The 12,506-nt window shown below is 33.4% G+C and overlaps 1 protein-coding gene across 2 annotated transcripts in view; it reads left to right on the top strand.

Moving 5' to 3' along the window:
• LOC130668236 (protein vestigial) overlaps positions 1-12,506 on the top strand; it is a 45,976-nt gene that overhangs the window by 28,677 nt on the left and 4,793 nt on the right. For both annotated transcript variants that reach the window (XM_057470418.1, XM_057470417.1), the window contains 4 exons: positions 1,858-2,083; positions 2,166-2,318; positions 6,176-6,296; positions 6,393-6,619. In XM_057470418.1, coding sequence (XP_057326401.1) covers positions 1,858-2,083; positions 2,166-2,318; positions 6,176-6,296; positions 6,393-6,619 — 727 coding nt within the window. The remainder of the gene's footprint in view (positions 1-1,857; positions 2,084-2,165; positions 2,319-6,175; positions 6,297-6,392; positions 6,620-12,506) is intronic.

Here is a 12,506-nt window from a genome sequence, read left to right as displayed (position 1 = left end):
AATGCGCCAAGACCAACCAGAACATTGAGCAAAACTAAAAAAACTATCATGCAGCATATAAGATTAACGCACTTATACACCCCCGTTTATTGCCTACTCGTATCACGAAAAGCATACATCACCGTCAACTTATTTTCTGCTGTAACGCTGCAGAATATAACGCGACACTACTCAGCATCAACATAATTGGTGACTACATTTAATTGATGCCCCAGCACGAGCTTCATGTCGAAAAAATATCTAAACTCACAATAAAAATGAATAACAATAAATTATAAAAATAAAATAAAAATATAAACACCCTTAAAATGTGTAAGATAAGCTGCCGCTCAAAGCTTACTAGTGTCCACACCCAGGTGTCGGTATTTAGCACGGAGATAAACTGCCGCCCACGGAGTTTGGTTTAATCTTTAGTCGTATGTATATTCAGCCCCCAAGAACCGAAATGAGAGAAAAAGAGAGAAAGCGTAGTCATGAGACAGGTGAGAGAGATATTTTTAGCTAAACCAGTCTCCATGTATAAATCTGTAGTCTGCTGAAAATAATGTCTAGAAGCTCCTCAAAGGAATGCTTACTGCCGCTTAATCATCGCGATTGTGTATCTCTTGATGACATACGAAAACTGTCGGGTTAAATAATATTACGTGTAGTTTGTAGCGATACTGATTGATGTCTGTTATGATGTCTACTTAAATATTTTTTATCTTTATAGATTATTACCAGTATTTTATAAGACCACCACAGCATCATAATAATTTATCATCTCCATCCGTAGGATTTAATTAATAGCGAAAGCATGTCTCTGGTGTTGCAAAATCTAGTATTCAGCCAAAGGCCTTTCCCATACAACCAATAGATTATGTCCATTATATTATGTACATATATACATATATATAGTCCTGCGGCAAATAGAATAAGCATTTAGAGCTATTTGCAGCAATTTCCCGTTCGTACACTACATCCTACTCATTTCCTTCCCTAATTCCAACTGTACCCGAGGTACAATGGACGCTGGCGGGCAGTGAGCATCGCAATGCGTTCAATGAAACTCTCTCCAACAGCTAAATTTGCTGTACCGCTACATAAATATGACTATTCCTCGTTTCATTTACGATAAATGCTTGGACGTTATTTTAACATCGTGATCATATCACACATTTATCGTTTCTCTTGTCCGACAATCCTCAAGTGTCAACTGATGTTGATGATACTGATGCTGGGTATGGTTGAATAGTTCCTTGGTATATATGCCATGTTTCAAATACACTAAATCGTCGAGGAATTTGGTCAAAGCTATTTTGAGCTTACAGCCGCTATTTTCATTATTATCATTATCTTTTTTTGTTTTGTTTACTTGATACCACTTTCGTTCCTGCTGCTGGTGATGACATCTAGTGAATAGTTAATGAGTAATCCGTTAAACTATTGTGTCAACATAAATTAAAAATTAAATACTTGATTGAAGCTCTGAAATCTCAAAATTATGTTATAAATTATTTTTCTTAGATCCGTGGTAACGATTATAATAAATTCCATTGTTCTTACTAAGCAATAGTCCGAGATTTATATAATGTATGTATTATTAGCATGCTACTTGACAATGGACTACTAAACTTTGTGAATTGGATACCTAAGATCTAACTATCTATGAAAGTTTTACATTCCTCTTTTCATTATTTATTCTATTCTATACATTTGTACGCACAATTCTTCTGTCATTGTCATTTATCAACAGTTTCATTAACTTTTTACCTCAATGTCAACTGACGCGATTAGAAATACTTTTATAAGAACAACAACAACAATAATAATAATTAAAATCAAAATAAGGATGATGATGATGATGATGTATTACAGATAAATGTCCATCAAAGATCGTTAGAAGCAGCAGCAGGCCTGGAATTATGTGCAGCAGCAGCAGTAGCAAGTGGTAGTGTACCTCAAGGTCAGCCAAGTAGTGCAGGATCAGTAGGATCAGCACCAAGTCCAGCATCACCACGACCTACACCCCAATCGAGACAACAATCGTTAGCAGCCGCATCACAGCCATCGAGAACTTTAGACGATGACCGATCTACGGATGGTAACGTAAACTTGATAATTATATTTTGAATCCATGGATTTGTCTTATAAAAATGGATAATTAATTACTATAAATAATCTAGGCCCAGGAACGACAGCCGATGATTCAGATGATGGTGAAAGCAGAGCGCAGTATGTTAATGCTAATTGCGTTGTCTTTACACATTACCGCGGTGATGCTGCATCTGAAGTTGAAGAACACTTTCAAAGAGCTTTAGCCCATGACAAAGTTAAAGGTTTGTTTAAAAAATTATTATTATCATTATTAGTATTATTGTTGTTATTGTTTGAACAACACTACTAACAAGCCTCCCAGTATTTTATTGTTAATTGTTGAGTGGTGATGTCTAGCTTAAAATTCTACCCACGTCACCACTAGAAGCATATAAAGAGAAAAAAAAAAGTAAGTAGCTGGTAAGCCAAAGAAGACAATGAGAAAGTGTTTTAAAATAAATAAAAATAAAAAAGGGGGTTGGCAAACGATCAGCATTGCGGCTATATCGGAGTCGTTTAAAGGCCACATTTATCCGGCCGCAACTCAGGATCATCGGTTCACTATCCTGGTTAGAATTCAAGACAACACGACCTAATTGTTACGTGCCTAGCTTTTATTCTTCTGCTTTTTCATTTTATCCTTACTCCTGCCATTATTTTATATTCCTTCATCCCTTATTTCCAACCTCACCATCACTTCCTTTTTTTTTATTCTTCTTTTTCTTAAACGCCATTCTTTTCACTCCACGTTATTCTCTCAATTTATTTTTTCTTATTTTTCCGTGTTCTTTTTCCGTACACGCACTAGCGGTAAATTAAGAGCTTCTCGTCTCTACTTGCAAGCCACAAAAGTGACGTAGATGAGCAGAATGAGGAGGCATGAATACTAAGGAACGATTTTAGCCTGTGGAATGTCAAGAGTCTAATGAACGAATATATATATATTTATATATGCACTAGACTTTCGTACAGTTTAACGTTTGAAAATCTTTTAAATTGATTTATACTTATCATCAAATGATATAATTTATAAGATCAATGGAAACACTCAAGAAATTGGTATCAGAAAAAGCTGGCGATTTTATCTCGACTTCAGAATTGCATCGAGTTTTAGCTCCATTTACAACAATGCTCCACAATTAAATATGTGATGATGTCTAAATGACGTTAATTAATTCCAGTGTTTATTTATATATACGCAAATTTAAATAAATGTTAGTTGAAGTATTTCGGGATTAGAGATTTATCAATGACGTCGTGGTACAATAAATGTAAAAGTTTCTAAATTACACTGATTTCTGAAAAAAAAATCGTAATTAAATGACGGATAACAACCAGAGAAAGGGGTATTATTTTTAAAAACATTTATTTGTTGGGCATGTGTTGATTATAATGGGTAACATACGTTTGCTCGCTACGGTTGGGTTGCATTTGAAACTGAGTAATAATACCGAGTTCTATCCGATAAATTGAGCGCGTAGTCGTTACGCGTCGTAGCGTCAAATTAACGCCTCACTAATATATGTACTCGACATGTGTATATATAATATATAACAAGATGAGAGGGGTGTTGCGTGCATCTTGATGAATATTGCCATCATCATCGAGTAGAGGAGCTCTTGTTGTTTCTCACTCGTAATATTATTGGCTGCTGATTTTTAAAAATATCGATCAAGATTTATGACTAAGAGAAATCACGAGAGTGAAATTTAAAGGTATTTAAGTTTGTACAGCATGAGTGTGTAGATTTTATGGGATGTGCAATTACTTGACGACACATACAGAGTGTAGAACAACGACGACGTCGCCGCCGCGACGGCTTGCGATCAAAGACACCGGGTGACATACGTTACAACGCTCTAAATCGGAATAACAAGCCATCGAGTCGTGTGAGGACATCAATTTTGGGTTTCTCTACTTTGGTAGTCTTCAACAGTGCAAAATAAAGTAAACAAAAAAAAAATAAATAAATAACGACTTAATATTATGAATCTTTAGAGAAAAAAAGGATGATAAGTATATAGATATACACACAAGACGTTTTGATTAATTGTCGTTATTGCGAATATGGCAAAAGACGACGTGAACGTGTTGTCAAGTGTGAGTAAATGAATAACATGCACGCATCAACAGCACTCACGACATCTTTATAATGGTGAACTACTTTTGGAGTGCTGCCAAAAGCATATATCTAACTAACACATATATATCAGTAAAATAAAATGAGCTGTGTGTGTGCATCAATGAGATGTCATATTATAATTTATCTGCATATGCATTTTTTTATTCGATAATATTTGAATCTATCATTGAATTTAACTATTTGACTAACTGATGTCAATTGATCAGCGAAAAATTGACCGAATAATTTTTAACGTCAATTGTCAGTAAATTTTTCGTGATCTGACTTAAGACAAAAATGACGGCCATTTCGCATCACTAATTTCACTATTTCTAATATAAATATATATGTAGTCTTTAAATCCGCCTTATTATTTAAATAAAATAAAATAATCTCTTGAGGAATAATCCTGATGGGAATCCTTTTATATGTGTGGCTGTCTTACTCTTGGGCATTAACAGACCCATTGAGACCACGCAGTTAAGATATGCTGCACATGCATACACAAGACACAAGAATAATGCCGACTGGATAAAACCGACACTCTGTTTCTTTAATTGCGTTAATAAATAAAAGACCGTCTTTCGTGGTGGCAGTACTTAAAGAGAGAGATCGCCGCAGGAAAAACAACAGACCTGGAGAAAAGAAAAAGTATTATCAAATAAAATTAAATAAAGTTTGGTAAATAACCAACATGGAATAAGTATAAGTATATATATATGCATATACAAAGTAATAACCCAACATAATGAATATTATAAAGCAAATGATAAATTAAGGGTGCTACTAAAAGACATATTATATTAATCCTTATATAGGATCTACATACATAATATCATAATTAACAACCATGTTACTTGTACAAGTATTATATTATTATTATTAAATAAAGTAAATAAATTTTGGATGATAACAATAAGAAGAGATCGTGAAGGTAAATAAGATATGGGAAAGTAAAGGGTGTTAAAGGTTGTATTGAAATGTTAAAAAATAAAAGTAGCAGTTGGTAAAAGAGAACAATAAATAAAGAGGAAGGATCTATACTAATAGTGAGTTAGCAATATAGTGGTGATGTAGACGAATAAGAGAATAAGCCAATCCGCAAAATCCGTAGCGGCGCGTCCGAGAAGAATATTTCAAAGCATGTCCGTGTAGCAGCACCAGCACCAGTACCATCACCAGCAGCAGCAACAGCAGCTAAAGCCCGTGACTCTCTTTCTTTCTTTCTGTCTCTCTCTCCCCCAGTGCCTGCATTCCATCCGTGGGAAACAATGCGGACCTGGCTTCTTCGTCCTTCTTTCTTATTCGGTCTATCTCCGTTGTAGTTCTTCTTTATAGTATCTGTTATTGCGGGTGGTTGTATCTTCTTACAGACAGACTGGACTCTAATTCTCCCTCTCTGGGCCACGCGGCGAATTAAAATATCGCCGTTTACGATTGCCGGAAAATTTAGTGTATTCTCATTGCTGCTATTATATTATTTATTAGTCGCAATAGATGCTAATATAAGGCAACATTAATAAATATGTTGGCTTGGATGTTAACGCAAAAGCTCGATGAGTCAACAACAACAACAACAACAAACAACGACAATGACAATGACAACGACGAAAACGACAATAACGAGTTAGGGGGTAAGGGAACAGGTTCGATGATATCGCCGGAAGAGGAATGGCCCCGTGTGAAATAAGTAAAGATAGGAATCCTAAAATCCGTGTGATGGGAGAGAGAAAGAGAGAAAGAGAGGGACGACAAGCTTCTGGCTTATATTCCAAAGTGCCCGGCTTGTAAAACAACCACTCGCGTGCTTTTATTTTATTTTATAAAATTCTTTCTCTTTTATTCGTTTACTTAATATATCTATGTATGTATATTATGTTTATTAATCCTTATTCTGAACCAAAAATCTATAATATAAAATAATTATTCTTCTATATCAATAAAATAAAAAAAAAAATGATAATTATTGACTTTCAGAAAATATTCCAATGTCGACGAGGAATTTCCCACCGTCTTTCTGGAATAGTCAGCATCCGGGTGACGTGTACGAATACCCAACGGATCCTTGGCATCCTCATTATCCTCAGTATCACCACAGGTACAAACTTTTAAAGGATTGACTTTAAGAAATAATAAAAAGAAAAAAATTAACAAGCTTAAGTTTAATAATTTTTTTTGAAATGTTTATGATTAGAGCCGTCCATGAGTATCATCATCACAATATGGCGGCAGCCGCAAGCTACGGAGGGTTGTTACTCGGGGGTGCAAGAAGTCTAGGCCATCATACGTCACATCATGCGGCTCATCACGCACACGCAGCAGCAGCTTCATACAAAGACTGGACGTCTGCGACGCCTTCGCAATCCCTCGTAGACGCATCCTCAGCACCCCCCTATCACGGCCCTTACGCACCCCTATCTGGTGAGTATTGGACCTAAATATCAAACGGTCCTTTTGATCTACACATATATGACACACACGTTTATTGCTTTTCATAAAAAAAAAAAACATGTACAGTTTTAACTTTAAACAATTATTTAATTATTAATAATAATAATTCGGGGTTTTTTTCCAACACCAACCCCATGTCTGCTGTATAAAAGAATTTTACCGGTTATTTTTTCTGTAAAATTGTTATTTGTAAAACATTATTATAATATAAATATATAATTATTGTTAATTGTTATTCAGAGGTTGTCTTTAGTCTTTATTTTTTTTTTGTTTCATCTCTCATAAACTAAAATAATTTTAATTCACAATTATTATTATTATTATTGAGTGGTTTTGTTAAACGAGAGGTAAAAAAAATGCAATCTTAAAATAACTTAAGCCCAGTGCAGAAACAAGTGCGTGGGGTTGTGTTGGCCCCACTTACTCCTATTAGGCCCTCAGCCCCTCAGCCCCCGATCCTCTTGCCCCGAGTCTTTTTTTCAATCCCTCTCACTAAAAGTCTCCCATCATTATGTGACATCGTCGATCGTCCAACAATCAGTGACCACAAAATAATAAATAAAATAAAAAAACAAGCATTATAATATAACATATATCTTGTCCTCTCTTAAAGATCGCTGCATTGAGATATTAAGAAAGCCGGCTAGGCCGCATGGCTATTGATCACAATCGCAATAAAAAAATAAAAGACATGCTGAATCCTAATAATAAAAGACATCACCTTAGATATAAAAACAACCACAAACTTAAATACCATAACAACGACAATAACAATAATAACAACAATACTTTTTAAAATTAAAGTAATATAAATAGGGGAGACCGGGGCAAGACGGCCCACCTAAGCCGGTTATTATTATTTGTGGCTTTTAACCATCAAGTCGATTTACTCTTGTCCAACTTGAACTCAATTCACCAAAATTTTGGTGAAGCTCCTGAAAAAAATTTTTTTTTTTTTGGGGCAAGACGGCCCCCTCAGAAAAAAAATGAAAAAAAATTTTTTTTTTTTTTTAATTGTAAAAAAATTTCCCGCGTAACAAATGTTTATATTTTTCTCTTTAACAACTGTATTTACTTTAATATTACTCGAAATAACCTTTTTTGATATAATACGAGTCATTTTTTCACTTCTATAGAAAATTGATTATTGGTTTTTTTAACTTTTTCAAATGCTCTATTTTAATCCAAATCCATATAATTAACCAAAAAATGATATTTCTATTAAATTAATCATGACTAGGTTATAATACTATGAAATACATTTTCTTTTAGAATTTTTGAGTGGTTCATTTTGCCCCAAGTTTCACGTATTGGGCTAAAAATGAGTAAATAATCTAAATTTGTGATAATCAAAAGAAAACAAGAAAAAAAAAATTTTGGTTAATTTTTGAGGTGGGCCGTCTTGCCCCAGTCTCCCCTATGCTGTTTTTTTAATCACTCATTTTTACAGATGAGGGTTAAGTAAGCAGGGTAATTACAGTGATAATAATTGTAATGACTGGCAATAATAATAACAATTTATAAAGATATAGAGATGTGTTGGTATATATAGTATTAGTGTGTATAAGATTATATGTCATCAAGATGGGTTTTATTTTGAGGATGATGGGAGAATGGCGCGGTGTGGCTTGACGCACAGGTAGAAGAGAACAAGAAAGACGGGCGGTCCTTCAGATCCCCGCAATTAATAAGAGCTTAATGGAGGCCGCGGCCGATAGCCACACTCATCTCTTTCTATGACATTTATTTTATTATATATTTATCTTTATCATACTTTTAGTTGAAAAAGTAAGAGGAAAAAGAGAGAAAAAGAGAAAATTTTTATCTAAAAAGACTTAAATATTATTATTGTTGTTGTTTTTGTTATTGTTGATTTTTGTCATTTATTTGTTTGTCTTGTCCCGAATGTTCTTTATAATACAATATCCCTCAACTCGTGTATCAACGTTGTGGAACAAGTATCTCCTTCTTGAAGGCTCTCAGCGATATCGGCCTCTTATTTCTCAACCGAAAATGATCGCGTGCGACAAAAAGACTAAGGGAGTAGTAGCAGTAGCAGTAGTTGTAGTAGTATTAGATCGGATATATGTGTGGTCATCGTAAAACATTTAGCTGGAATAAGGTGCTCGAGACACGTCCGCAAAAAGGCGTCTCCCGCCATCATTGCTGAACAGCACAAATAACTCGATATTATTAAGGATTATATAAGACCACGAGCAGCTCGATTATTATTATTAATATATATTAAAGATCTTGCTCCCACGGCACCAGTTTTGTCCATCACATAATTATTTTTATTTGTATCAAGAGTTTTATGTTTGTTTACATTAATCAAAAAGGTATATTTTTAAATTTATGCAGCTTTTTTTTGTTATTTAAAAAAATATATTACTCAATTAAATCACCATCAATAAATATAATTATTAACATAACAACTTAATAATAACTCGAATGAATAATTGAAACTAATGGAAGCAGCAGCCACATCCAGATACAATATTATACATTGTTTTAAATAAATATGTACAAGTATTAGGGATTAAGGATTAGGAACCGGTTGGATAGTCGTCAAAAAAGTTGTCTTTTAAATTTTTTATTGAATTTATCATACGTGTAGTCTATACATGGATCGATATATAAATGTGTCATAAAGTATATCGTGGATTATAAGTAGTAGAACCCGACGCGACAGCCAATTGAGGGTGCAAAGAGCCGGCTTAAGACAAAGGAGATACGGTACCTGTTTGTCAGACAGAACCAGAACTAGTTTACGAGGTGGGCTGGTGCTTAAAAAAAGTATCCAATAATAATAGCAATATTAAAACAATAAAAAGATTGAGAACTAGGATAAGAAGGAGATGGAAAAGAAGAAGAAGAACGAAAAGAGAGAAAGGGTGTAAATGTTTGCCGGCAGTCGGTGGGGTCAGTTCGGGTGCGGGTGTATCGCTATATCATTTCTTGGGCTTTTGATGTTCTGGTGGGTTTTTTTATTTCCATATTTTCCTCTTTATTGTATCGTCGTTTTCTTAACTGAAAACTCTGGCAATGCAGTAGCAATAGCAGTAGTATCAGTAGTAGCAGTAAAAGCAGCTGTCGTTCTCCTACTTGGTTAACTCAGGACGAGCAAAGACACGCCTTCAGAGAAAACAAACCACGCCTATCTCGTTGTTGCACATTACTTTCCTGTTGTACGCTCATATATGTCGATTGAATTATTTTTATTTTTATTGTTACGTGAGATTAAGATTAAAAATAATAACAACAATTTATAATTTCGTTTAAAGTAACATTTTATTTTCAGAGAAGCTAATTGATATAATTGCCGATTTGTTAAATTTTTTACTCTACTTATAATAACTTTAAATATTTATTTATTTAATTTAATTATTGTCATTTAAAGCCAAATTTTTTATATTACTGTTAATTTTACTTCCATAATTGATTATTCAAATTTCTCAACTGAAATTTGCCAATTTTTTAAAATCAGTAGTTCAAGTCACTGGTAGGGAGACCGGGGCAAGACGGCCCACCTAAGCCGGTTATTATTATTTGTGGCTTTTAACCATCAAGTCGATTTACTCTTGTCCAACTTGAACTCAATTCACCAAAATTTTGGTGAAGCTCCTGAAAAAAAAATTTTTTTTTTGGGGCAAGACGGCCCCCTCAGAAAAAAAATGAAAAAAAAAATTTTTTTTTTAATTGTAAAAAAATTTCCCGCGTAACAAATGTTTATATTTTTCTCTTTAACAACTGTATTTACTTTAATATTACTCGAAATAACCTTTTTTGATATAATACGAGTCATTTTTTCACTTCTGTAGAAAAAAATTGAGTGTTTTGGTGAATTGAAAATAAACTTCATTTGACATTTTTAATGAATTTCGATTTCAAATTTGATTTTTGTATACTACGTGTCTTATTAGTGAAAGTTAATGAATTTATGGCATAATCTATTAAAAAGTAATGATTGGTCACATTAAGAATTGCTATCTTAGATACTGATTTTTCCAGCCGAAAATTGCCCCAATTATATGAACAAATTAAAAGTTATTTAATAAAAAATAACAATTGATTAATAATTATTTTTCTATTGAATAAAAAATTGATTATTGGTTTTTTTAACTTTTTCAAATGCTCTATTTTAATCCAAATCCATATAATTAACCAAAAAATGATATTTCTATTAAATTAATCATGACTAGGTTATAATACTATGAAATACATTTTCTTTTAGAATTTTTGAGTGGTTCATTTTGCCCCAAGTTTCACGTATCGGGCTAAAAATGAGTAAATAATCTAAATTTGTGATAATCAAAAGAAAACAAGAAAAAAAATTTTTGGTTAATTTTTGAGGTGGGCCTTCTTGCCCCAGGTGGGCCGTCTTGCCCCGGTCTCCCCTATACGATACAGCAAATATATATTATATAAATTACTGAAGATGATTCATTATGGTCCAACTAAATAAGAGTTTTATCTCCTCACTGATAATAGTAAAATGGTATTATTTCGCGAAAGTCTATACCATGATATACACGATGCAATATATACATATATATAGGTGTAGGATATATATACGGTATACAGAATACAAGACTGACCAAACGGGTTCTGAAGAATTTGCTTATAGGAATGTAAACTACGTTCACTATTTAAACTGGCGTGCGCTACTGCCGTAGTATGGATCCAACTACTCTGTCATTCCTGGTAATAGTCATTACGTCGTGTCTTACTCTCGAGAAATCTCTCGATCAATTGCCACCTGGTGCTGATGCTGCCGCTACTACTGCTGCTGCTGCTACTGATTAATATTCGTTTCACAATTTACTTCTTATATATGTACTTAATACAAAATAATGTAATTATTTCTTAAAGAATTAAGTACTTCCGCATGTGATACTAAATAAATAGTGACAGTAGAACAATCGATAAATAAATAAATATATAAATTAACATTATTTTTATTATTATTTCTGCGGCTAGAAACATGTTTTTTTTTTTAATTTAGAAAAGTAATTAACGTTTAAATTAAATACTCAACTTTCATTACCCAAGTAGATATTCGGTATACATCACAAGTACCTATTTAGGCATCAAATCATTACATATATTTATATGTACTCGTTTAAACTCTCGAGTAATTATGTAATTTCGTAAATTATAGAGTGGATAAAATATAAGACTAAATACGTTATTTAAGTGTGACGATTGAGGAAAATAAAGGGGTCTGATAATAAAATATATCGCGTTACTGATGCCATAAGGGCGTATCCCGAAAAAAATACCCTTGAAAAGGCATAAGGGCGTATAAAAAATTTTTCCGGGAATCGACGTAGTTATGCCTGAAACGGGCAGAAATGCAAAAAAAAAATTTTGTACGCCCTTATGGCACCCGGGGTATCCACTAAGGGCCATAAGGGCGTACAAAAAAAATTTTTTTCGGGAAACGACGTATTTTTACTTTAAATGCATAGAAATGATGAAAATTTTTTTTTCAAATTTGAAATTAACTTTGATCAAAATTTTTTGGAATACTTTGATTCAAACTGATCACTCTCAATCACAAATAAAGGGATCAAAGTTAATTTCAAATTTGAAAAAAAAATTTTTTCATCATTTCTATGCATTTAAAGTAAAAATTCGTTGTTTCCCGAAAAAATGTTTTTTTGTACACCCTTATGGCCCTTAGTGGATATCCCGGGTGCCTTAAGGGCGTACAAAAATTTTTTTTGCATTTCCGCCTGTTTTGGGCATAACTACATCGATTCCCGAAAAAAATTTATTGGTACGCCCTTATGGCATTTGACGCGATATAATTTAAAACTCTAGCTCATCGTGGGTTAGATTATTATTTTAAAGA

The sequence above is a fragment of the Microplitis mediator genome, chromosome 5 (genome assembly GCF_029852145.1).
Source record: "Microplitis mediator isolate UGA2020A chromosome 5, iyMicMedi2.1, whole genome shotgun sequence".
NCBI lineage: Eukaryota > Metazoa > Arthropoda > Insecta > Hymenoptera > Braconidae > Microplitis > Microplitis mediator.
This window is presented reverse-complemented; position numbering and strand designations above follow the sequence as displayed.